The sequence below is a fragment of the Spea bombifrons genome, chromosome 7, assembly GCF_027358695.1.
Source record: "Spea bombifrons isolate aSpeBom1 chromosome 7, aSpeBom1.2.pri, whole genome shotgun sequence".
NCBI classification, from domain to species: Eukaryota; Metazoa; Chordata; class Amphibia; order Anura; family Pelobatidae; genus Spea; species Spea bombifrons.
In genome coordinates this window covers 42,364,131-42,391,407 of record NC_071093.1, presented here as the reverse complement: position 1 = coordinate 42,391,407, position 27,277 = coordinate 42,364,131, and the positions used below count along the sequence as shown (strand labels likewise).

The 27,277-nt window shown below is 46.0% G+C and overlaps 2 protein-coding genes across 2 annotated transcripts; both read right to left on the bottom strand.

The window, feature by feature from the left end:
• Window positions 1-1,599: 1,599 nt before the first annotated feature.
• On the bottom strand, window positions 1,600-11,666 carry LOC128502114 (dynein axonemal assembly factor 8-like). The gene is made up of 8 exons (XM_053471838.1): window positions 11,290-11,666; window positions 10,413-10,608; window positions 9,770-9,864; window positions 7,457-7,553; window positions 5,311-5,522; window positions 5,018-5,103; window positions 2,244-2,313; window positions 1,600-1,693 (listed from the first exon to the last, which is right to left on the bottom strand). Exons 1-8 carry the CDS (start codon window positions 11,494-11,496, stop codon window positions 1,616-1,618), a joined length of 1,041 nt encoding a protein of 346 aa, XP_053327813.1. The 5' UTR covers window positions 11,497-11,666; the 3' UTR covers window positions 1,600-1,615.
• Window positions 11,667-11,687: 21 nt separating this feature from the next.
• Window positions 11,688-26,935, bottom strand: LOC128502257 (dynein axonemal assembly factor 8-like). Its single transcript, XM_053472015.1, has 17 exons — window positions 26,927-26,935; window positions 26,648-26,829; window positions 25,499-25,801; window positions 25,102-25,249; window positions 24,580-24,774; window positions 24,332-24,484; window positions 23,957-24,151; window positions 22,946-23,056; window positions 22,711-22,855; window positions 21,315-21,665; window positions 20,952-21,106; window positions 20,595-20,715; window positions 19,269-19,400; window positions 18,691-18,885; window positions 13,110-13,421; window positions 12,364-12,423; window positions 11,688-11,860 (listed from the first exon to the last, which is right to left on the bottom strand). The coding sequence occupies exons 1-17, from the start codon at window positions 26,933-26,935 to the stop codon at window positions 11,688-11,690; spliced, it is 2,940 nt and encodes a 979-aa protein (XP_053327990.1).
• Between the last annotated feature and the right edge of the window lie 342 nt (window positions 26,936-27,277).

The window sequence follows — 27,277 nt, the reverse complement described above, 5'->3', positions numbered from 1 at the left end:
CTTAACACCAAAGACCCAAATTGGCTGAATTTATTATACAAGAGGCAGCCAAAAATAATCCTGTTTCCAGACCCAAAAATAATACTGATGAGCCCTTGTGCCATTTTCCCGCTATTTTTCTTCCTTATAAAAAATTATTTCCTTATAAAAAAATGGCTGATAGAACAAAAAAAGGCTATTGGCGAGATGGGAGGATTGTGGACCTGGAACCTCTATGCCTAAAAGGTTTCTTTTACCCTTAATAAATATAGTAAAGGATTTCTGGCCTCTTCTCCGAATATTAAATACACCCGAGAAAGGCACATTTTATTCTTCTTACGTAAACGAGAAGACGAGACGCGTCCTCAAGCAGGAAAACGGGTATGATAAATGGCAGTGATGGAGCATCTGATGGAGAAGATTGTTTATCGTTCTAACAGAAGAAACAGGCTGCGTGTCTTTGAAACGGAACTTTTATTTATTGTAAACGCGAGAAATAAATATACTTGGAAATAATATTTAGAACCAACGAGGTTCTCAATGTCACGGAGTGAACCTACTGAGAGTTCTGGGGATCACTCGGAGAGAATGGGCTCCCCGGGACACTCTATGAATCCTGCTGGCAGATAAAATCCAGAAACAAAAAGACTTTTACAACCAAAAATTACTTCTGGGTGAATTCATAGCCAAAATAGTATGTGGACGGACCTCGTTTTAGGCTTTCGGTGCAGCACTATAAGAAGTCAAACGCTGCTTGTTTCATGTTAGGATAATATTAAGCCCTTGGTTTGAGCGGCCCCGGGAGATTTGAGGCGGCATGCATAGAACAATCTAAAGGGGAGAAGGCACTAAAAGAGACCCCCAAGGGACAGAAATCCTGAGAAACAGCCATGAGAGAAACATACACGCAGATCCAAGTGACCAGAGCAAGGTAGAAGACGGAGAGAACGGCTGTACAGAAATGAACAAGAAGGAACCTTTGAGACAAGACCCTGAGATAATTCCAAGGGAAAGAACCTAAGAGTGTCCAACGGAAGACCTCCCGAGAGCACCAAGCCCATGGGCCACGTATAAAAACACAGAGGAAAGGACAAACTCGAACTGCAGTCCTCAGGAAAACAAAACACTAGAAGGAACTCAGAAACGTGGAGCAAACAGCTCTGGGAAACGCTTCAAAGACGCTGAAAGGAGGTGAAACCCAAACCTGCCAACAACTTGGCAACAGAAAACAGCAATGGCCAATCTGGGAAGTCAGCGATTACAGGGGTCCGTCAACATGGACTGATGGCTTTCTGAGAAGAGAACGATAAACGCGACCTCGGCTTATAACTTACAGGAACAGAACGTTTGATACATTTACTCCAGACCAACGAGGCAGCAGAAATAACCGAGAGCAAGGTGCCAACGGACTTGGGTGAGGGCTGCCGGGGTGCGTATGCGAGGATATACCCCACATCATCTTAGTGTCCTCCAGCTGGCTCTGTCAGCCTCTGCGGTGTAAACCTCAGCCTAGATATGGTTGTCTTCCCCGAGCTCCGAGGGTCAGATCAGTTGGTTGAGTTCAGTGGTTCTGAAGGACCTTCTCCGTGGGAAGGCTGTGTGACACCGAGTCTGTCATTAATAATGAACTCCTTCCTCATGAATCCTGAGGCACAACTTGGTGAATGCTGTCCGGGGTCAGCGCATCAAAGAAACAGCTGATCATCTTGTCGGCCTGGAGAAAGAGAGAGATTTGAAGAAAAGCAACAAAAAACGAGGGAACAGAGAACTTAAGAAAAATGATGGAAGAAGAAAGAACGGAACAAAAAAAAAAGAAGAGAAAGAAGAACAAAAAGGATGGAACAAAAAAAGAAGATGGAATAAAGAACAAAAAAAGATTAAAATTGGATGGAAGAATAAAGGACAGAATGAAGAAGGAAACGATAAAGCCTGGACCAAAAAAGGATGGAAAGGAGAACAAATACAAGAGAGAAGAAATATGAAACAAAGAAAAGGACAGAATGAAGAAAAAAAGATGGAATGGAGGAGAAAAAAGGACGGAACAGAGAAGAAACAAAAAAGAATGAAAGAAAGGTAGGAATGGTACAGAGCAGACGGGAAATCGTGTTGCTTCCTCCACTCGTCTCCCAAAGGTATTTCACAGAATGTCATTTATTTGTGTAAATGAAATCAGCGCTATGAATGGAATTGCCGCGGCTGCGTCTGCCGTGTTCATCTCCGTGCTGCCGGCGGTCACCCCGCGGCCCGTCACACGCGGCACCCACCTGGCACTCAGTCTGAGGACACATCACTCCCGCCGGGAAGCTCTGATCGGGCGAAGCCTCAAAATTAACACTGTAAGCAGAAACAAGGTCGATGTTAAGCTCTTGGGGTCACGGATGATACCCGACACGCTCACCAATTGTATGGCCCCAGAAACACAGGATTCCTCCAACTCACCCGGACCACCCAACTACCGGCCTCCACTACAAATAGAATGGGCCAGCCAATATATAGCTTTTCCCCAGAAAACTGATTGCCCCCCCCAATCCCAGCTTCCATGAAGTTAACCTTGAAACACGCTTAGATTTACTTCATTCCGTATTACAGGCTGCCCTAATGAACCACCAATAACATGGCATGACGTGACTCTGACCATGGCCTTGCTCCTTGACCTATCAGAGTCTGCTATTGTGTCACATGATAATTAAGCATTCCCTGGATTATTCCAGAGAATGGTTTGGGCATTCAGCACTACCAGAGTTGATGTATTAAGTCAGGGGCGTCCAACCTGTAGCCCTCCAGCTGCTGCAGGACTACATCTCCCATCCTCCCCAGCCCCTTATCTAAAAGAGCATTATGGGAGATGTAGTTCTGCAGCAGCTGGAGGGCCGCAGGTGGAACGGCACCTTTAATTACCTGTTTGAAAGGATCAGATTGAGATATTTATCAGGTTAAAGACCACTGCGCTAATAACGCTATCACGTTCTTCCCAATATATTCGCTGCACCTTTAGGGAAAAAGTTTTCAGATAGGATTTTTTTGGGATAAATGGAATTCATTCAAACGTCTTTAAATACAGGTAAAAACAGGACCGGCGTTAGGGATCAGATCAGTTTCTTGATTTCCAAGTTAAGCAGCGGCGGATGATATAACCTCATGATAGGAGTTGTGTTCTGCGTGGCCCGGCGCCCATGACACTCATCTCTTCCAAGACGCAACGCCAATTAGCGTAGGAAAAAAAGCGTAAGGAACGTCGAAGGAGTTTAAATTTCTAAACATCACTAAAAGACGTGATTCTCCCACTCACTGCAGGAATGAATAAACGTCGCTGCAGGAAAAAGCTGGTCATCGGCACGCGAATCACAAACTACCCGGCCCGTTTAACCATAAAGCGGAGACGGAAACGCCTGAGAGCGCTTTACTAAAACTAACGGAGCCGACAGACACACCTGAGCAAGAAGGATGGGCAAGGCTGACGCCCAGGTGTGGATCCACTCGGTATCAGGAGGGGGGCTATCATAACCACGCCCACCATGACCCTGCCACTCCCACATACAGCCCATTTCCTGATCTTGCCCTGCCCATTTAACCAACGCGCCCCTACTTCAAAGCCATTTAACGTTGGGGCGTCAGTGACTTTTGGTGGCCAATGACTGGGGGTACGTGGGGTGTAAATCCAGCCATTGTTTATGCAGTGGGGGGGCATTTCATGGTCACATGACCCTAATCGCTGACATTAGTAGGAGTTTATCGGGGCATTTAAACATGCTGGATTCTTCAGCGTTATTATAGAATCCGATACAAATAACCGTTTTCTGCGAAAAAAGAACTGAAACGTACCGCCGTGATTTGAAGAACCCGCGCTTCTGCGCTGCTTAAAACGAAATAAATCCCTCAGCTTTTTCTTTTTTTTCGGGTGCTGGCCTACTTCTGCCGTGCGGCATCGCAGATAGGAGCTACGGAGGGGGCTTCTCACGAGCTTCCAAAACCCCCCACCTCCCACCGACGGAGAGGAAGGAGCCAACACGGCTCCCGGCTGGGACCGACACAGCCTCCTGTCACGCCGCCTGCTCCCTGCCGGCTCTCAACATTATAGAAGTCTATACGGAACTCTATACCATACCACTAGATACACAGTATCGTCCATCGCGGGAGAGGCCCATGGCGAATACTCGGTGGTAAATACTTTGTCCCCCACAGATCACTTGTATTTCTCCGTTTAGTAATTGAACCCCATGGTGCGGGCTGGTAAATGCCCCGTGGGGGGGATCTCAGAATTAATGAATCAATGGTCTGCTCTCCTTATATTCCCCCCATGTTCCGTGCAGCCTGCGCCCGTAGGCAGGTAATGGTCTCCCCCCTTGGCTCTTGCCCTGGGCGATGGCGGAATATTTGCCCCTGGTGTATGCATTTTCCTCGCCCGCGACATTTTCTAAGTCATGGAAACCTTGACTCTGTCTAATCCCCGGCAAAACAAAAGCTTCCCGTAAACGGATTTTCGTGCATCGTAATCCGTCAGAGGAAAGCGAACTGTCCCCGGATCAATCTGCCAAATCCTCTGGGTGACCCCCGGCTGCAGATTAACCGCCGAATGCCGTAATGACCGAGTGTAACTCTTGCCATAGAAGACTGGTCAACGTTTAGGGGTACGGGGGGTTATTTACTACACAGCGTGGGTGAGCCGAGACGTCTCATCTCTCCTATTAGATGATGCTCAACCGTGACACCGTTCTCCGGCATGAAGAAGTCCATTTCTTTTCATGGCCGTAGCTTAAAACTTTGACAGAGTAGTCAATGTCCTTGCCAATTGCCCCACTTTTACTACTTTGCACCAAAACCTCTCAAAGTGGCTCCCAGTGCAAACATAGAGGTCGTCTGCCCTGGATTGCAGGTCCTTATCCTGGTCTCCAAGCTTCGCACTCAACTTATTCCTTGGCTCCTGAAAAGTTATCATTGGCTCGTAGTTTATCTGGCTGGAGTCTGCATGAGCTTTCCAGCCGCGATCCGTAGAAATGGGGATCACCGTAAAGTCACCAGGAGATAAACCGGGGCTTACCTGTCCATAAGGGAGGTAAAACAAGACACTGCGTTGTCCCGTTGGGCAGCGACCAGCAGACAGGGTCCCTCCGACAGAGCCTTGAACTGTCAAAAAGAAGACAAGTCAGGTGAGGGACACAGAACATCTTTCATGAATATATCAGATCAAAGCTTCAGGGTCGGTCAACCTGGAGCTGCCATTGTCGATGGACGAACCCCCACCAGATGCTCCTGGCCTGAGGAGAGCTGCTCCATGCGCAAGACCAGAATACAGATCACTAGCAGCACCTCCTGCTCCATGAGGTTCTATACCTGAGAGGACAAGCCGGCCGTTGGGCTGTATAACGCTGCCACAAACTGAGCCTGTGATTGGTTGAACACAGTAAGCCGCGCCGCTGTAACATGGAAGCCTCGGCCAATCAGTTTCTCTACTCCATGGATGTAGGGCGGTGGGCAGCCATGAAGGGTGCAGGGAGGGAAGAGGAGGCACGTAGTCTGGCAGAGGGCACTGACAAAGGGCTTATCTGAAAAAGAAGGACATCAGGGGTTAATATACGGCCTATCAACCAACACAGCACCAAGATGTCACTCCAGAGACACCCTATTGTGTATAACGGGGCAACACGAGCCATGTTAAGGGCTAGGGGCAACTGGCGCTCCTGGCATTCCCAGACAAGAGTTAGGAGGCCAACGGGAACTTCCCCTTGGGTCATGTTGTGGCCCCTTCACAGCTTTTAGCCTCACGAAATGTATTTATTTAAATTACCCGCAGCTTTTTTGTTTGACAATCTGTGTTATTTTGCATTTCGGAAACTTAAAACAACAGTCGGTGATCACCAAGAGGGGACGAACAACTTCATGGGGAGGAATAATCGTGCACAGACCCTGATAGCAGGAAGTTAAGGTGCTGCTCAGCGGCAGATCCACTTGTAAGCTTTCATGAAATGAACTCTAGTGTTAGACAAGAATATTAACCGTTAAAATGCCTCCGACGGTATGAATGTAGAGCGTACTGTATATTAGTGCGGTCGCCGTGCTGAATGTGAGATCGTACTGGGATGGAAAGGGTCCCCGACTAATTGCAGCTTGTCGTTTAAATGAAGTGTCTACGGGTAAAAGGTTGTGGGTCGGCTCTACAGCTGCGAGCCTCGGCACAGGAGCTGACACGAGTGTGCGTCACAAGCCGGAAGACGTGGAAGCGAGTATGTGACTCGCATTTTCCATGCACTCGGAGGATAAACGGCAGGAGCCTCTGTCACCGCGAGTCCTGCGCGGCTAATCTCTAATCCGCGGGTTCCACGGACCCCATCTGTTACTGGCGTGCCCATCGCTCGAAAGACGCGGCGAGGACTGAGTGATCCTCGATTATATGACTGGCCGCAGGTAACTAAAAGAGCGCGGGGGTCTGAGTGACACAACTCAGACACATCCATCATAATGCCACGAAACAGGATTAAAAAAGGCAAGAAAGGGTCAAAGTCACGCAGAAGAAAAATAGTTTTTGAGTGCAATCCACAGCGCTGTATACAGTAATTACCCCCCGAGCACTGTATACAATAATTACCCCCGAGCACTGTATACAGTAATATAACCCCCAGCGCTGTATACAGTAATATAACCCCCCAGCGCTGTATACAGTAATAACCCCCCAGCGCTGTATACAGTAATAACCCCCAGGGCTGTATACAGTAATATAACCCCCAGTGCTGTATACAGTAATAACCCCCAGGGCTGTATACAGTAATATAACCCCCAGTGCTGTATACAGTAATAACCCCCAGGGTTGTATACAGTAATATAACCCCCAGCGCTGTATACAGTAATATAACCCCCAGCGCTGTATACAGTAATATAACCCCCAGCGCTGTATACAGTAATATAACCCCCAGCGCTGTATACAGTAATATAACCCCCAGCGCTGTATACAATAATATAACCCTCAGGGCTGTATACAGTAATATACCCCCCCAGCGCTGTATACAGTAATATAACCCCCCAGCGCTGTATACAGTAATATACCCCCCAGCGCTGTATACAGTAATATAACCCCCAGCGCTGTATACAGTAATAACCCCCAGCGCTGTATACAGTAATAACCCCCAGCGCTGTATACAGTAATAACCCCCCCCAGCGCTGTATACAGTAATAACCCCCCCCCAGCGCTGTATTGAGCTGGGTGACTTTCCTGGCTCCAACACCACACTGAGCTGATGCTTTATGGCAATGCTAATGAAGTCCGACCCTCCATAGACTTTCATTACTCAGAGTGTCTGTCTGGGTGATTAAGGCTGAGCCATTCTATTTTTTACCACAAGGCAGTATGATATGGAGTCACAGTGATCGTATAGTAGATTGGGTTCAGAGAATCAATGTTTTTTAGTGACGCTGTCCCTTTAAATATCCCCGATACGGGCCGGTGTGTATACGAACGCTCCTGTTACGGGGTTACAGACATTACCCGGGTCTGTCAGCGCTCCAGAGAGGGGAACGTTGTTCTTTATCGCTACGCGTTGGGCTCGGCTGTCCAACAAGACATCTTGTTCCAGTCGGGGTATCTGGAGAAAAATGAAAACAAGAAATGAAAGATCTCTACGGTGATTTCAGATTAACCCCTCGGATCACAGCGGCTCTTCCATTACATGCAAAGCGTTTGGGGTTTCTGTATCAGCCAGAAGAAGCAGACAGGCCCTTTTTCTGGATTAATCTGGAATTTGGTTTTTTGCTCGGCTAATTATTCTGTCTGACTTCTTTATAATCCTGAATAATAGTAAGAACAGAATGTGCAGCGCCGGTACAGGCGATACGTGAACATATATCTAGCATTACATTCAGAACATGCTGCTCGGTCGGGTTGGTTTCTGTAACCTGCGCATGGATCGCGTTCGGACTGCAGTCTGGGAGAAGGACAGATTCTCAATGTGAATGCGAGCGTCGGGGCAGATTCCGAGGGCAGATTCCGAGGGCAGATTCCGAGGGCAGATTCCGGAGACGACCTCACCGTAGGCCACAGTAATCTGATCACACTTCAGTCTTCCCTATTAGGAAGCTGGTATCCCTGCTTGAATACAGGTTGCTCAATTAAGCACATATTTGTCCTGACATATAAAGGCTTCTTACCTATCTTAGAATCATAGAACCTGCCGGCAGATCGGCCCCATTCGGCCCCGTGTAGTCTGCCTGTTATTCCTGCTGTAAAGACTCAAACCTTAATCAGTCGTTGGTCTCGTCTTAGATTCAGGAGCCGTATGTCTATCCCATGCATGTTTAAATCCCCTCACTGTATTACCCTCTACCACTTCTGCTGGAAGGCAGTTCCACTTATCTATCACCCTCTCAGTAAAGCATCTTTGTAACTGTCGATTAAAGGGTTATTATTCAGAAGGCCTATCAGAAAGCGTGGTCTGTAACGTGGTTATAATAGTTTCAAGCTGCAATTCCGCCTTTGTTTAGAGCGCCAGCTGTCTGTTAGGCACATATCACGCCTAATCGAAGGGCCGGAGTGTAACAATAGTGCGGCTTTGTATCAATCACTTAACCGGCTGTATATAGAACCGCGATCTGCCGTCCGGAGGCAGCTGCGCCAAACGCAGGTACATGGAAAAAAAAAGGCACCTGCTGCAATAAATACAGCGTGCAGCACAAGATCAGCACTTCCAGCAGATCCGGTGTATTATAATTAATCGGGACGGCCAGAAATATCCCACACGCTCTGTTCTTTTCTTCTATTTCGGGCGAAGGTTTTCTCGCAATCCTCCACAAAGCTGCCGGATTTGTGACAAATTTACAGATTTATCCCGAATTTGCGTGTTAACCCTTTCCAGAGTCCTCGTTATAAATCCAGAAGCAGACGTGGTTTCTTCGAAGGCCGGTACCGATCAAGGCTAGATTGGACCTTATCTCCTAAATAAAGATCCAATCATCAGCAGGAATATCCTGTTGGTTTCCATGGTGACTGCTCGTCATTTATATGATTGCCCACAAATCTTCCACCTTCGCTGATCTTTTGTGGCTAACTGGAAATCTAAATGAGTCGGACGCTGAGGATCTCTGGACTGGAGTCATTTTGGGAATTTAATATGGCCCATTGCATTTTGGTAGCTGGTCACTTTTTTAGGACACCCCCAAAAGGTGTCATAAAACCGAGACAGTGACGGCAATTCCCATAATCCATCGCAGTTTATCAACAACTGGGAACCCCAATTTTACACGTTTAATGGCCTCCAACTCCCCCCAACCAAAAGCAACCCCCCCACACAGTTCTCCCAGGCCAAGTTTCTCCGGGTTCGCCAGGCCAAGTTGCTCAGAGACTTTCCTCTCTGCCAGACACTAATTCCAGACCCCCCCTGGAAGTCCTTGGGGTCAAGCTCCTAAAGCATTGCGTTCGGGGGCTGCCGAACCTATGTGAGGGGTAGGCTGGTAAGGCCGAGAGCTCCACGAGCATGCGCATGGGGTCGGTAAAACAGCTAATACATTCTACATGCATTACTTATCCTTTAAATTAGAATTCCCCATCCTATAATAAGTGTTTCGGAAGTGCTGCAGTACTCAGAATCGAGCAATTAGATTTACTAGCTTAATAAATCCTATAGGGAATAAACCCTTAAAATAGGTTTTATTGGTTAAGGACGTTACTTTAGGTTTTTAAAACCCAATATTAGTTTTTTTAGGAGTTGGGTCCGTTTTAAGAAGGAATTTGGGTTGCTAAATCCCTGTTTAGGGTAAAAAGCAGCGGCGCAGGCACTGAAAGAGTCGGATGGCGGGGAAAGCGTACCTGTTCGGTCTCGAGCACGGGTGACGGGTCACAGGGGAGGCCTTCGGCAAAGAAAAACTTCACGTCGCGGATCGCGGTTCGGTAAGACGTGGAGCCTGGAGACCAAGAGAACAAAAGGTCAAAGCAGCGTATATACAGAGATGAATATTCCGAGGCTCCTCTTCACCATAATTGTTCCTTATAATCACTATTTTTAAACGGCTATTTGCGATAAGTATGGGGTGTGGTGAGCAGAACACGTGTATGCATTAAAACCCAATGAATTGGGTAAATATCCCCCGTATTCCCTCTGCAGTTATATGTAATTCTATAGATATAGCGCTGTTGATCCCAGCAGAGTTCCCGTCTATACCTGATCGCTCTGCTACATGCACTATAAATGCTCTCTGCCCTAGATTTAAATGCCACGGAGAGAGCCACGTCCGGGAAAAGCTATCCGTCCAGCATCAGCTGGGCAGGCGAGGTCCTCTAAGCCACCAAGGCTGTGCGGAAGAGCGGGGTCTAGATGGTATTATTCTTGGGGGGGAGAAAAACAGCTCTCGTGGCTGTTCATGGTGGTATCTTAAATGCCCCAGTGATCTAAAATCCATCGCCTTTGTCTTACAAAAGCCCACTCTTGTGTGAAGGCTAAAGGGGTACTCACAGTACATGCCATTCTGTACGACACTGGATCCGTACTGGGCTCTCCACAGAAACTCGTCCTGGGCTTGGCACAGCTCTGGATCCTCCGGCCCCAGCAGATCCAGCAGCTTGAGCACGGAGTTGTGTCTCTGGAGGCAAAGGGCCAGACAGGGGCCGGAGGTCAGGTAGTCACAGTGGGCACTGCAAAGAGCTTTATCCTGGGGGGGAAATCCACAACACGGCTTCAGATATTAATCGTGATTCATACGTCTTGGACATATTGTGCTGCTCAACGAGAGGCGATGAGACTGAAAGACGAGAAGAATGGCCTGAAGCGCAAAAGAGATGTGATTTATCTTTTAAAACTAGATAAAGAATGGTGAGCAAGAAGAGCAGTCCTGACGAGGCCTCCAGGACAGAGGCTGGAAAGTCATCCCAGTTACTGGAGCTGAATCTTGGTTTTGGTTGTCTTTTTGGGGAAAAAGGGTGATAAATCTGTGATATTTTGGGGATCTAGGATTGTGATGTGAGGGTGATGCTTGCAGTATTCAATGTACGGTGTAAGAGGCTATAGAAGGTGTTTTAGTGAATGTTTTACATGGATTATCTCACTGGTTAGCCAAGGATTATGGGAATTGTAGTCCAACAACAGCTGAGGAGCTACTACTGACTATCCATGAAGTCAAAATCAGGTCAAGGATAAGAGTGGCACAGTATGCGTATAACACAAGTGATAAACAGTGTCAGTGATGCAGAAAAATACTGCAGCGATGTTAAAATGACCAAAACACACAAAGTAAAGGAAAACTCATAACAATGATCTAATTATGGGATTTACACCCATCAGCGATGGACGGGGGATGAAAGGCGGCCAGTGGGCTCCTCCAGGATTCCCTCACCTGCTTCGCATCCTCCGAGATGATGAGGGAGAAGTCCTGCGGAGTCAGAGTCACGGCCTTCATTCCCACGACGCAGAATCGCTGCCCTTCGATCTTCCGCAATATCTTTCCAAGGGTATTGCTCCAAGTCCCTGGCTTCAGCAGGAGAACCGTGTAGAGCGGTGGAGGACCTAAAAGAATTAGGAGGTGAGAAGAGGAAAGAGTCATTTACTATCAAAGTTCAGAATTTATATGATAATGATGTCATATTCTCACTGGGCTTGGATGCTGGGAAATACATAAGAAGTCTATGCATGGCCACCAGTCCCCCTTCCCGGCTAAAACGTTTATTGGTTCCTTGAAGGAAAAGCCCCTTCGATCGTCCGTGGACGGGTAGAAGCTGGGCCAAATCGTCTGCTTTACTTTAAGACGAAATAAATGAATCTTCTTCTTTTGAAATGGTTTTCGGGAGTATTGACAGCAGATACCCCGAAGCTCTTTCTGAGCTTTCTATTAAATATAAGATTGATTGACTCACCCATGAGCATGTACGTGAATACCGACTCTGTCTGCCTCCTGTGAGCTTCTCCACCTAAAAGATATTAACACGGTTGCGTTACAGACCATCCAGATCTCTATTGGTAACATAAGGTGACTTCAGTATTTGCCCCTCGCACGTTTTTCGGGGGGTGGGGGTGGAATTGGGGTGTTATGTACCTAATTTGTGAAGTAGGAGGTTTTTCTTTTAAAATAACAGGAAGACATGAAAAAGCACGCACTGAGATCCAGTATTATTATTTATATAGCGCCATCAAATTCCGTAGCGCTGTACAATGGGGTCATACATTACATACCTACAGGGATCTTATAACACACGGGCGTATGGTAATATGCACAGAGGTGCAATAAATAATTCTTTGTTCAGCGATATATGAAGTACTTACAGTATTGGTACCAATATTATAGCATGCAGGTAGACATTATTAGATACATAATAACAAAGACACACTTTCATAACTGAGATATATGTGTCTGTGTTATTAATATTTTCTATACATTTATAACTATGAAAGCTGCGTTCTTTTTCATTCTTACCAGACTTGTAGGTAATCCACGGAGGGGCCACGTATTTCATGATGCAACGGCTTCCCGGGTCTAAAGGGAATTAATATACGAAAAAAACAAGGATATTTATAGCAGCCGTTCGTGGTCCGCGGGCACAAACCATTCATCTCTATATTCCACGAGGCGGCCAATAACAGCCCCGCTATCTTTTTTTTAAAGGTCTTTATTGAGGGAAGCAACGAGCGAAGCGTTATTATTCACGTGGGCTTGTGTCACCGGGAAATAATTCTTACTGATCTCTAGATAAAACTTCATCAGACCAAGGACTGAGTCTTTAGAGCAGGAAAAACGGGCGGCTCGATGGGGCCGAATGGGGCCGATCTGTCCGCAAATTCTGATTCTAATGCACCTGACATGTTTTAGAATCATGCGGCGAGTAAATTGAAAGAAATTCATTTAAAACCCTAGTGCTTTTTAGTGGACCAGCATTCTGTAAGATGTAGCGTAACATAGGCTTCTTCTGGACAGGGGAGTGGAGTTTGGCTACTCCTGCCCTCTTAATACTGTCAGACGCTAGTCCCTCCCAGTGAGTAGCTAGCCCTGCCCCACACACAACTAGCCCCACCTATATCCAAAGGCCCTCCCCAGAGGTACCCTAACCTAGGGTGTTCCCTGGTATAAGCACCGTGTGTACACACTAAATACTACTTTTAAAGCCATGACACCCCACCTCCAGCAATAGAAATAATTAACTAAAGGTGGCTTTAGGTGTTTACCGTTAATCATTTCCTTGTCTGTAAATATTAGGGCTGCCTGACGGAAGGCAATTTCAGGGGTGGCAGACATGATGAGTTGGGGCCCCCTCTTGTCTGTGGTGGGAGCCAGTTCCCGGATGGTGAGCTCCATGGTGGCGAAGGCGTGTACCCGACGCAGAGCACACACTAAGGCTGGGTTGGAGGTCAGCCGCTCCACGCTTCCCTGCCACGGCCGATCTCCCACCTCATACGGAGTGATTTCCTTGGCCTGCAGACGACTTAGGCAAGGCAACCACTTCAAACCCAGGAGCTCGAACCTGTGAGCTTGTGAGCCTGTTGTAAAGACACAAAAACTTCGCATTATCATGATGAATGGAATTTTTATAGACATCTATTTTCAACACAGTTTGATGTATAATATATATATGTATTACCATATATTACCATGTATACCATTCAAAAGTTTGGGATCACTTCATGGAAAACACAGAAATTTCTCGCTGTGACATAATTGCATCAATTAACGATCAATCAGCCTTTTAAACTTAAACCTGGATAAAGGGCCATTGGAACACAGGAGTGATGGGAGTGATAAAGGGCCATTGGAACACAGGAGTGATGGGAGTGATAGAGGGCCATTGGAACACAGGAGTGATGGGAGTGATAAAGGGCCATTGGAACACAGGAGTGATGGGAGTGATAGAGGGCCATTGGAACACAGGAGTGATGGGAGTGATAAAGGGCCATTGGAACACAGGAGTGATGGGAGTGATAGAGGGCCATTGGAACACAGGAGTGATGGGAGTGATAAAGGGCCATTGGAACACAGGAGTGATGGGAGTGATAAAGGGCCATTGGAACACAGGAGTGATGGGAGTGATAAAGGGCCATTGGAACACAGGAGTGATGGGAGTGATAGAGGGCCATTGGAACACAGGAGTGATGGGAGTGATAAAGGGCCATTGGAACACAGGAGTGATGGGAGTGATAAAGGGCCATTGGAGCACAGGAGTGATGGGAGTGATAAAGGGCCATTGGAACACAGGAGTGATGGGAGTGATAAAGGGCCATTGGAACACAGGAGTGATGGGAGTGATGGGAGTGATAAAGGCCTCTGTATGCCTGTATGAAGAGATTCCATTAAAAATCAGCTGTTTCCAGCTCCAATAGTCATTTACAACATTAACCCCGTCTGCGCTGTATTTCTGATCCATTTATTGTTTTTTTAATAGACAAAATTTTCTTTTTTTATTTTTCTATTTATAAATATATAAAACCAAGGACTTTGTGAAGTGGCCCCAAACTTTTGAATGGTAGTGTGTATATATATATACACATGCATGCAGCCATTGTAAGATGGGACGTCTCATTTGCTTGATTCCTATTGGCTGCACAATGTTCTAATTCAGATAAACACTAGTAGGAAAATCAATCCTCTAAAAGTGTTACACGGTGTGCGGGATACACGTCAGAGGATAGAAAATTATCGCAGATTAAGCTTGGATTTCTTCCTTGTCTGTTCCCTAATTGTTTTTCCGCTTTAGTCAATGAATGTCACGCATATAAACACCGCAATGATACGCCACGCGATGTATCGAGGACTCCCAACGCATTGTGGTGTTTGGCGTACATTCATTCTGATTGGCTGTTTACGACATACACAGGACTTGCCATTGGCTGGTTTTCTGTCTCTCCGGCACCTTTCGGAAATATTAAACTGATAAAACACAGACCTCCTACGGACCCCCCGTCTTCCAAAGACACCACGAATGGGAGAATCCGTCGAGGTTATATTTAAATGGTGGCGCCGCGGATTGGAAGAGCTGACAGCTCCCCATTAAGGAGAGCGAGCCCTGGAAGCTCGGGGGGAGAAGCTAAACCTCTCAGTGTTCCCGAAATAATTGGGAAGAGAAAGGACAAAGACTACATCGGTCTACAGATTCATGCAGTTTAACCCTTTAAACAGCAGCCCACTGCCTCGCACGCCCCTTCCTATACTATATGTATAAGCGGAGCCGACAACCTATATTTACCAGATTAGGAAAAGATTACGGGCTCTTATGTAAATTAATACATGTCAAAATGGGTCGGAAAACCTATTTTGTCTCGCGATTCCCAGCGCGGCTTACGGTTTGTTTTTTTGTCTGGGACGAGCGGATAAAGGACGCGCGTTTTATCCCGTTCAGATTTCTCACCCGGTTTTCGAAGGGCTCCCTTTCAGTACATCTGCCGCTTTAGACACGGCTTTTAGAACACAGACGGAAGACCTTGAGCCAGAAAATCCCGTCTACAGACATCGTGTTCCAATCGCTGTCTGTCGCGGAGCGGGGATTTTTAATGGGGAATCTGTTGAAATGATGCTCGACCGTATAACGTGTGGGGAACACATTAAAAAAAACCCCAAAAAGAGCACAAAGAGGGGTCAGACGTTCCTGTATAAAAGGTTCTTTAGCCGGTTAATAATGGTGGGATCGTATATGGTGGTCGGTAGCCACAATTTGGTTGGGATTAAAGAGAATCCATGAAGGTGAACTGAGATCAGGCCAATAGATTAAAATACAGCGAAGAGTCCACGTTTAAAAGAAATAGTAAATAAAACATTATCAACGTACTCCATACCCAAGTTGGGTTTATTGCCCGATGAAGATGGCCATTGAGAAAGAACGGACGCATCTCGGCATGGAGCACCACGAACATTGGGAAAGATGGAGAAGATGCCCCATGCCCAGCATCGACTACAATAACACGGTTGATGGTGGCCCTGTACACCCCGGCAATGTGCGCGGCCGCCGGTCAGGTCCAGTCATCGAGTGATTTTGCTGGTTTTCTTTCTCGTGAGCACAGAAACCTTGAAAATGTTTAACTTACTCTGCAACAACCCAGAGAGCCGAGCATCAGACCAGCTCAGCCTTCATAACCCCCCCCCCCCCCCCCGAGCAGTGAGGTATACTGGGCCCGAAACCCAAAACGTCTTCGGGAATCAGAACATGAAGCTATACGAGGGATACATAGGAACAGAACATTCCACGTATGGAGGGTGGGGAGTGGAGGGGGGGGGAGAGGAGAAAGATGGCAAAGGGTATACAGAAGGAACCGAGATGAGTAATAATAATACTTAAACTAGTGAAAAATACTAAAAGAAGGGGGTCTCTCTGCGCAGGTGTTACACCGAGGGGCTGGAGAGGGTGCAGTGATGTGAAGGTCTCGCTGTCACCGGGAATAACGTGACTCTCTATATATCTAGGGCATCCCCACAGCTGTGGCTCCGTACAGCGCTAGTGTCAGCATAATACACAGATGTGTCTAGGTCTGCAGAAATATATTCTAACTGTGGGAAACCCGTGGCTGACACTTCAGATCAAGTTCCACGTTCCCCTGGGACCTGGCCGTATCTCGGCGCGTTCCTCGGAGAAGAACTCGCTTCCGTTGGCTCAGAGGAACGCGGCGTTACTCCGATATTTATTAAGTGGGCAAAGTGCGGAGAGTACAGCATTAAAATGCCAGCGGATCCTCGCGTGGTAGAACGCCACTCGGCTGAGTGCATTGCGCCTTTAACTCGAGGTATAATTAATTTTCCTGCAAACCTTTAAGTGTTTTGTTGTTAAGTATCTATCGAGCAGCGACATGATCTGCAGAACCATACAAACAGCAAATAATAAAATAATAATTACAGACAAACTGCATAAAGATACAATGTGTTACCTAGCCATACCTAGTTTCGGCAGCCTTGAGTCGTTGCCTATTCTTTCCCCTGTGGGAAAAGTGCTGACGGGAAGGTGGGGTGCAGGATCGGGGTGAAGGTGGGGTGCAGGATCAGGGTGAAGGTGGGGTGCAGGATCAGGGTGAAGGTGGGGTGCAGGATCAGGGTGAAGGTGGGGTGCAGGATCAGGGTGAAGGTGGGGTGCAGGATCAGGGTGAAGGTGGGGTGCAGGATCGGGGTGAAGGTGGGGTGCAGGATCGGGGTGAAAGTGGGGTGCAGGATCAGGGTGAAGGTGGGGTGCAGACGGGAAGGTGGGGTGCAGGATCAGGGTGAAGGTGGGGTGCAGGATCAGGGTGAAGGTGGGGTGCAGACGGGAAGGTGGGGTGCAGGATCAGGGTGAAAGTGGGGTGCAGGATCAGGGTGAAGGTGGGGTGCAGGATCAGGGTGAAGGTGGGGTGCAGGATCAGGGTGGGCTGTGTGAATGAGGACAATTGAAAGGTGGTCGGTTGGTGGGACGGGAAAGAGCTGTAATCTACCCCTCTCACCAGGGATACAAGGTACTGCCCCAGAGGTCTGCCCATCAGTCAGAAATCTGCCCTCTAGCTGATAGCAAACACACACTTATCAGCCAAAGCTACAAACTGCATCAAATCTTTGCCAGATGTTTTTAAAATCAAATAATATTAAAGATATTTATTTAAAAAACGGAATATAGAAAATCAAATTTTTGTAAGGGTCTGGTAAGGGTGCGGAGACGCTTGAAGGTTTTTACATTTTCTGAATATCTTGCCGACATATTCGAAGGAAAAGGAAACACTCTTGAATATAAAAAAGCATCTGCACTCAAACATGATTTCTTTTTTTTTGTAAAATGCATTAAAATTTCACCTAAATAGATCATTTAAATCTTAGTGTTTGCTGCCCCCCGGTGGACGGTTTTGGGCAGTACCGGGGGGTAACGTTACAGAACTGGAGACTAATGACCATACCTGGGAACTCTCCGGGTTTACGGGTGCTGTATACAGTAATAACCCCAGCACTGTATACAGTAATAACCCCAGCGCTGTATACAGTAATAGCCCCAGCGCTGTATACAGTAATATAACCCCAGCACTGTATACAGTAATAACCCCAGCGCTGTATACAGTAATAGCCCCAGTGCTGTATACAGTAATATAACCCCCAGCGCTGTATACAGTAATATAACCCCCAGTGCTGTATACAGTAAAAAGTCTCCAGCGCTGTATACAGTAATATAACCCCCAGCGCTGTATACAGTAATATAACCCCCAGCGCTGTATCCAGTAATATAACCCCCAGCGCTGTATACAGTACTATAACCCCAGCGCTGTATACAGTAATAACCCCCCAGCGCTGTATACAGTAATATAACCCCCCAGCGCTGTATACAGTAATATAACCCCCCAGCGCTGTATACAGTAATAACCCCCCAGCGCTGTATACAGTAATATAACCCCCCAGTGCTGTATACAGTAATATAACCCCCCAGCGCTGTATACAGTAATATAACCCCCCAGCGCTGTATACAGCTGCAGCATCTACATCACGTAAGTCCTATATTATTTCTGCTCTTTAAATAATGCACATTACCGTACTCCTAAAGTACTTTAATATGCATTCTTCTTTAATGGTACTGTCAAGGACATTAAACTGCCCCTTAAGAAGAGAATGCCGTGTCTTCAAACCTTGGCCTCTGAGAGACCTTTGTGGATAGAATTGTAGTTCCTTGTCAATGATCATTCATCTCTCAGACTAAACGAACCTTATTTCATTCATACAGACCACTGAAAGTCAAACCATCAAACGCCGGCAGTCATTTTCCATTACTTAAAAATGTTCCGTTCTTGCGAATGAATGTGTTGATGTAAGGGGAGCGCTTACCCAGGCTTGATTTCTGATACTCAGGGAAGGGTCGCAGAATCTGGCGCAGAAAGTGCCCGGCTCTCTTTAAAGTGTGTCTCCCGCTCATTGTGAGGATTACAACTTGTTCCAGTTCGGGGTCGGAGATGAAAGGCTGCTTGGAAAATACATCCAGAGTGACGTTGCTGGGATCAGGGACTGCATGCAAACTGCCGCCTATCGGAAAACAACGTGAAGTTGGAAAGTGGGAAAGCTAAAGGCGAATAAAATCTCGAGCATAAAACCCAGTGCTGTATAAAATAATATAGGTTAGCATGGTCCAAAACCTCAATTTGCTCAATAAACTCCCTTTATAATGGAGCAGCCATTGTTGTCAGTCATGTGATATTTTGGGTGACTTTCCCGGCTCAAACACCACACTGAGCTGATGCTTTTTGGCGATGCTAATGAAGTCCCTTCCTCCATAGATTATCATTAATCAGAGAGTCTGAGTAATTAAGACAAGACCAAAGATGGATTCATATATTATATCGGGAAAAATGGGAAGATCTGCCAGCAAATTCTATATTTCTATGTTTCTGAAGAGGCAAAGAACCTACCCAGGCCCTGTAACAGAGCGTCAGAATAGGGCACCACGTGAAAGTACAAGCTGGGATCAAGTTCACCAGGACGAGAGATGCTTTTCCGGACCGTGCCCAAGACACCATGCTCGGCCAGTCCATTCGTTAAGCCTAGGGGAAAAAAAACCAAAACAAACAATAAGTGAATTAAAAATGGTGTATCTACGTCAAAAATATCTTCCTTAAAGTTTTATTGTCATACCGCTGCAGTGAAGGGCAACATTAACATAATATGCCAGCCGCTGGCCTTAAAGTGCCAGCATCGTTTAGTCATCCCCAGTCCGGTCCTAAATATGACTTTATAAATCCATTTTATATTGCCAGGTCAACAAAATAGGGCAATAAAACTTGTTTTAGATATATAAGTGAAAGAAGAAAACACAAACCAGGAATAACTAAACTAAAGACAAATGAAGGGAATTGTATAAAGGAGAATGAAGATCGAGACGACAACTTAAATAAATACTTCTGTTTTTACAGAAGAAGATGAAGGTGAGGGACCCTGGATAGCAAAAAGAAATCGGATGAGATGTAAAATGTGTGTTTACAGAGTACAGGCTTAATTGGAGTAAAATATTAATAATAATAATAATAATAATATTAATAATAATAATAATAATAATAATATAGTAAAATATTTTCATTAATCTGTGGGGTTCCTTTAAAACCGACAGGGTTCCCGGAAAGTGCCTAATGAGGTAGCAGAGAGTGAACCAGAACATTCTGTCCCAGAGACCGTGTTCAGCGCAACGTAATTCATCGCTGTTTTTGCTAAGGAATCACAATAAAAGTTCCATTAGCTGATTGTCATTTTAATGCTGGTAATGGAATCATTTTGTCAGGAGCCTTCCAGTGAAAAGCGTGTCAGTCTGAGCGTTCTCGTGGCCTCGCAGAGAGCCGAAAGAAACACACAAAAAAAACATTTATTTAAAAAAAAAGAACAAAAGGTAAAAGTGTTGGAGGGCAGATTTAGCAAACAACGTGAAAAAAACATGTTTTAAAAAGCAGGACGGATTTTGTGCTCATCGATGGCTCCAATGTGGGCAACTGGCCATGCCAAAAAAAACTTGGCCCAATTTGTCAAGTTCAACTTTACATTTTTATATAGAAAGTCCATAAGGACACCCAGGGGATGCATACATGGAAGGTGGAGGGTGCTTTAGGTAAGGCTCTAAGGGTACAGGTCTCTCTAGTATTAGCGTGTTAGCGAATGATGGTGTCTGAGTGTGACCTTCACATTACACCACGGGGGCAAATGATTTGGGGACGCTGGCCCAGCCACCACGCGCAGTCTAAGTTAGTTACCGTGTATGAGTCCTGGGACGTTGTGGCAGGCGTTCTCCTTCCTCAAGAGAAGCATCAGGCAGTGAAGGATAGGATGTGACGGCAGCTGCTCCGAAGGTGCGTTTGGGCAGAAGATGGACACCTGCAAAAAAAAAGGCCAATAATTCAGGATGAAATCAGGCATATATATATATTATTTGAGTAATTCACCTCTTTTAGAAATCTAGATGATTTAAAAACAGGTCATTGTTTGGGGGGGAGTATGAACTGCGCGGGACTTAAGGAAAAGGTCTCATTTACCAACCTTTTACGCAGTGAAAACCTATTTGTTACAGATTTGTGTGCTTAGTTTCAGTTTTTTTTTAGTACGTGTCGTACCTGATTGGCTGACATGTTCATCATGGCCACGCGTTTCGCAGAAAGGCGGACTCTCCGGACCCCGTACACAGCGAATCCTCGGCAAACACAAATGTCTATCACATCTCCGTAAGCACATGGAGGGACGATTGGAGACACGACCAGAAACACATCTCCTGGGGACGGTGGGATGCAAGAGAGAAGTATGAAGCATTTAATGTGATTCCCTGAATGTTCAGCATAAACAAGCCAATATGCTCTTAAATAATAGTTTTTAGGAATACTTGCAAAGGTGGCAACCAGTTCTCTGTGCCAAAGACCCAAATGTCCTATGTATATATTCCTGTATGCAGTGGATTTATCTATACATGTACACAAACTCACCCTTAATGGTGGCTGTTAGTAGCGCAGGGGGCCGGCATGTGTCTGTGCTTCTTGCAGGTGGGTTCTGGATGCCAACGTTCACATTACCCGAGTGGGATATCCTGCCCCCAAACCAAAGGCTGAGATCCCGCATAAGCCGCCCGGAGCCTCGTGCAGACCGTAGGATGGGTTCCTCTCTACTGGAGCCGTACAGAGCGTGGAGAGAATGTCGATCCGTCAGCCTGGCCAGTTTGGGGTCACACGGACCTGATATATCACCCCACACGTCTCCCGTATGACGTCCCCGCAGAGCTAACGCCATAACCGGTGGGGTTGGTACATCTTTCTTGGTGTAGGATGGAGGAAGGGTATCTGAAAGAAAAAAAAAGGGATATAATTCCTTATATTCATTTACTTACCAATGAACGCTTTTTATGAAAATCCCTCAAACTGGGTACGAGGTATGGGATTTACCCATTTACAGAACAGGACAAAAGAACTGCTGCACCCATCCCCCCCAAAAACATCGCAAAGATCATCGTCAGAGGGTTCATGGCACAGAGGGAACCCGGACACACTATTCCTTGGAGAAAGATATGATATTATCACATATACAGTATGTATACAGCATGTAGGTGGCCTTGCACACTATATGGTGAATTTAACACTTTGCCAGCTAAATACAGAATTAGAAATGTCATTCACATGTTTGCTGGCTTTCAATACCCCTTTTCATAAAAAAATTGATCGATTTTGTAAAAATGTTTTTTTAATAGTCACATGACAATTAAGTTATGGAAAAGCTTCTTCAATGTTTCTGTGCTGTTTTTATCCAATTAAAGGTATGCTCTAGCCATGATGGCTGATTGTCACCGTATATTTCACTTTCATGCATAGAAGGGCACGTCAGAACTATTTTTATAAATATATCCCTCAAGCAACGCATAAAACATTTTTTGGAAAAGTTTGTGCAGTGATTGGGTTCCTTCTCAACAAGGCAAGAATGGGTTTGAAAACCAGAAATCTTGTGAGCTGCAGACGTAAAAAAGTAATTAGCGACACTTCAAAGGCCAGAGATCCTTTTCATTGGAAAATATATTTATGGTTTACGGACTTAACAGTAATAGTAGCCGCACGGGACTGGCGGAGACTACCAAATACTGCAAACCCGGCACAGGCATTACGTGTAAGAAAAAAAACGATACAAAGATTAATAAATAAATGAATACTTCTTCCTCTATAGCAAGAAAGTAAATATATATATAAAAAATACAAATGTATTACTTACTTGCTCTTCAGAGCCATAGCCCTATGAAAGAGAATCTTCAAGACACAACAAGAGTGCTGACCCACGAATTTTAGATATAAAAATAGAAAAGAAGCGACCCCAAGATAGTTTGATGTCGATAATCTATACCTATAACAGTACGAAGAAGAGCGTCTTCCGGGTAAAGCAATCTTAAGCCACAAACATCCAGTCCTTTCATCAGAATGAGGTGCAGGGCATGGTGAAACGCGATGGGGTCTCTTAGCAGAGAATCGAATAAGGTGACAGAGAGCACCTAGAGAAAACATAAAGAGAGGGAGGTTTTTGTGGGTCATTTAGTAAGCGGCAAGTTTATGTCAGCACGAGGCTTAGAAACATTTCTCACCTCTGTCTCGTTATCTGTGTTTGTCTCGAGGGTGAGGGGACTCAGCTTCTCCTCTGTCTCCCATGTCTGCCAGAAGAATCCAGAGGCTGATGAGAAAGCTTTCTCCACCGCCTGCCAGCATACAGACGCCAGTTATCTGGCTGCTTATACATGCAGAACACACTCGGCAGTTAACATCCAACCTCCTACATGTAGAGATTTACCTCTTTTCTGATAAATGCTAGCTGCCGCAACTATATTCTCAGACACTAAAACACAGAGCGGCTGGCCGGACGGAGCAGAAAACAGATCTGATGTTTTCCACTTCAGATCACTATTGCCATCAGTTCAACCACCGGAAACGGTAGGTATGACAAACAGAAATGATACAACTTGCAAGAGCAGATCACTTCAGTCACAGAATGTGCCCGCTCCATGTGCATGCGAGTTGTTTGCAAGTTCCATGCGAGGACATGCGAGTTCAATGTCTACTCATGTCTTTGCCTGAAACTCACAAAACATCCCTTTTTTAAATTACATTAAATTAAAGCAAAGATGCATCCCTTCAGGTGTAATGTATTTATACTTTAACCCCCTACCTTTCCCGCTTGGGAAAGAGAAGTGGGTGAGAGCCCATGCCTCTCAAAGGGGATTTTTTATTATTATTTATCCGCCACCCACCCTGATAGGGCGATATGCCCTCCCAGGTTCTGTAATTGCCCAACTCCACTATGTACTGGGGTTGGGGTTAATTGTCAGCCCACCTCAGTTAATATGGAGTCCTGGGGCCTCCTGTTTATTTTTTATTTAATGCGAAAGGGAGCGGGAGAGACTCGTAATTCCAAAGTTGTGAGTTGCTTTTATCATCTCGCATCTCCTGCATGCAAGCTGTATTTTTATTTTTTTGTGAAATTTCATGCAAGTTGGCTTTAGTGAATTTGTTGTTTGGATTTTTTACCCAACTACCCTTTGGTGAACACACCAGCCCAAGCTAGTAGTCACACTGTGTGAGCGCGTAAATATGTACAGTACCTCTGTAGTAGAATTAAGAGTCACGATGTTGCTTAGCTTGACAGGTGGAACTTCAAGATGCAGGGAAGCGTGCTGTTTCTGCAAGCGATAGGTCACCCCCTCGATCCACCAGGCGACACTCTGCAAGGTGTTCTGCGCCAGGAAGAGCGACACGTGCTGGTAGAAACCGGACATACCTCGGAAATCTTCTTTACCCTGTGCCATCCAAAAACCGAATTCAAAAGATGACCCACAAAACATAATCTGCACTCCGCCAAGGTAGACTTGCTATCTAACGCAAACGAGTCCTTATCTTACTGCAATGTCCTAGAAATCGGAATACCTTGCTAACAGCCCTAAACATTGTAAGTAAGGAGAAGAATAAGGAAAATCAACCTTTCGTTTACGGATCCTGGGGCTACTAATCGCCCGCGTGTCCGGCGGAGCCAAGCAGGCGTAAAGGGCCAGTCCTTCTTCTCTCCACACTTGCTGTAGTCCCAGCACGTGAAAGGGGACAACCCCTCTGTTCTGAGGTGTTAAGGCTGGTACCTGGCAGATAAATGACATGTAAGTCAGCTGTAAGCATTGTCGCCGGAGACTTTACAAAGTAAAGTTTAGGTGCTGGACTCATGAGATATGCCTACCAAGGAGAGGAGCCAGGTGAGCAAAACGTGGTAGGCATTGGCGGAGGAGAGGGCAGAGTCCGGAGAGCGACCGCCGTGCTGTCCCGGGATGATGATCTGTCCGCAGCTGGACAGCCACACTGTTAGGAGAACCATCTCAGCGCCACTGTTCGATGAGGCAGGTAACGCGCTGACCTCTGGACCGTACGAGGCTTCCTGTATAGGAAGTAAAGGAGGTGAGTATGTGTACATTATCACAGCTGTCTTTTCCCGTTCTGACAATGGTTTGGGATCTACAATGTGTTTCTTTACAGGAGGCGCTTATCACAAGTGTCACAAACTATTCACAGGTCAGTAAACATTCCCTTTTCTAAAACAATTGATCCAATAAAAGTATAAACCATGAAGAAGCTTCAAAATCATATTATTATTATTATTATTAGATGCTGGTATTTCTGAAAGTGTTTTTATACCACTTCTTACACAACCCTGATTCCCTTTCTGGTTTGCACCGTTATGATAAACTAGGGCAGCCATTCTCACCGGATGAAACAGCACAGGGGTCTCCTCGGCCATCGGTTGGCGGCCGTTTACGGAATTTCGAGGTTTCAGGCCTTCGAGCTGTGTCTGCATCCTCCGACGGCTTCTCTTCTCCTTTTCCTGCTTTTCTTTCTGTTCTGGTTCCTCTGCACTGAAGACGGACAAACATAAAGTGTGGGTCTATACATTGCAATTCCGGTTTTGCAAGCAAATGTAAAGACCAGGGTTATTAAAGGGATTTAGGTATACTACCTCCTCCCAATCCGTGACACCATCGTACAGCCACAGATGTAAATGAGTAGTTAAAAGAGTACATAATCTATTTGCATATGGCGGATGTTCCAAAGTTGGAAGGCCAACACGTTTGAGCCAGAATGTGCCTTCACTCTCAGTCTCTTACCAGGAGATCTCTTGGATGTTGGCAGGAGATGGTTGAGGACGTATGAGAGACATGTCCTCCTGTTCTCTGTCTCCTGAAATGATTTTCTCCTCCAGCTCTGCGTGGATTTTGGGACTGTCCATGCTGTCAGACTTTAGTCGTCTCTTTTTCTGGATCTGGGTAGTGAAAGACGTATCTATGTTTTCTTGCTGATCGCTGGCAGGTTCCGTCGGTGCGATGTTGGGGTTGGGAAAGTCTGTAGATGGGGCGCTCTTTCTTTGACGGAGCTGGCGTAGCAGCAGGGTTTTACCTGTTAGTTCTGACCTAGGAAATAATAACATCTCATTTACAAAACAGAACCGGAATATCTCCGGAATATCTACAGGCCATGGTATCAAAAAAACGCATCTATTCTACTTCTCTGCTTCTCGTTTTTACTCCTTTGCTGAGATTTTATATAAATGTCAATCTGAGACTCACACAATGTACCATTATAGAGATATTTCTCCTACGCTGACGAGACCCCTACCTACGCTTGTGACCCAGTAATGGTGAACCATAGGCGAGGGGGACTCGCTTTGAATTTTGATGATTTTACAAATAGAGGCTCCTGAGTCTCAGGGGACTTTACATCCTCCATCTGACCGATAAGACTACAGGTTCTATTATATGACATTTACCGGCTTCTTCCCCCACCATCCGAATCGCGTGATACAATATATGTACACCTGCGTATTAAACAGCTGGTATCTCTTATTATTGCGCTGTGTTCCTCCGTCTGTCCCGATCTGACCTTTAGAAGTGAAAACAATACTCTCCATGCGCCCTTCCAATATGAGCAGCCGTTAATGTGTATCTCCGCTGCTAACAGCACTCCTTGTATCTTTGTCCAAATGCCTATTAAGGCTCGTGGTGATCCGTCAGAGCTAAATGCCATTTAATAAAAATCAGAGTTTCAGCTTGACGATATATAGCGGGGCTGTCTGGACGCAAAGGCATTCAATTGCTTTTTGTTTGGCTCTCGGCCCATTTGTCTTTCAAACAGGAGCCTAAATTATGGATTTCTTATCTGCTCCGAGCAGGCGGGAGAGAAGAGACCGGGGGCTGCCAAGCGCTTGCTGTAGCCCCCGGCTTCTGTCGGCGCGGTGGCGCGGTAGCAGTCCCACTTACTTATCACGCGGCTCTCTCTCTGTGTTCTCGCTCGTCTCGGCAGGTTTCCCGGGTCCCTCATCTGTAGCTGAGTTTAAAACGGAGTCCCTCAGATCTAAATAGACGGTGGGGAACTCTGCTGGCTGTTTTCTACCAACCGATACGCTAAGTTCCTTCCTGAAACGGAATGGGTTACAATGCAACTTCAAGAAAAAAATAATGACAAAATTATCAAAATTATACACGGAAGTGCAGCTTTTTAACCTCTTCACGACAAAGCCTGTACATGTAGGTGCTCACAATTGTCATTGATGGGTTGAAGGACAACCTGTTGTACTTAAGGGGTTAATTTTCTCCAGGTGCGTGTTGTTGAAATGACAGGGTGACGTTAAATAGCCCTAGCTCGGTGTGGTTAACCACTAATTAGCTCGCCAATGCTAGGGCAGGGACGTCGAGAACCGCGTCGAGGGTCACTAAATTATTCTACGTCCAGTAATCCCCAATCTGGCTGAAGGTACAAGCTTCGCATCCTAATCAACTGCTGATGGTTCATGCTTCCCAGATCTGATCTCATGAGGATGCCTTCAATGAGTGCCCAGAACGACTTCCAGCTCCCATGCCACCCTGGCACCGTCCCAGTCCCAAGGGCAC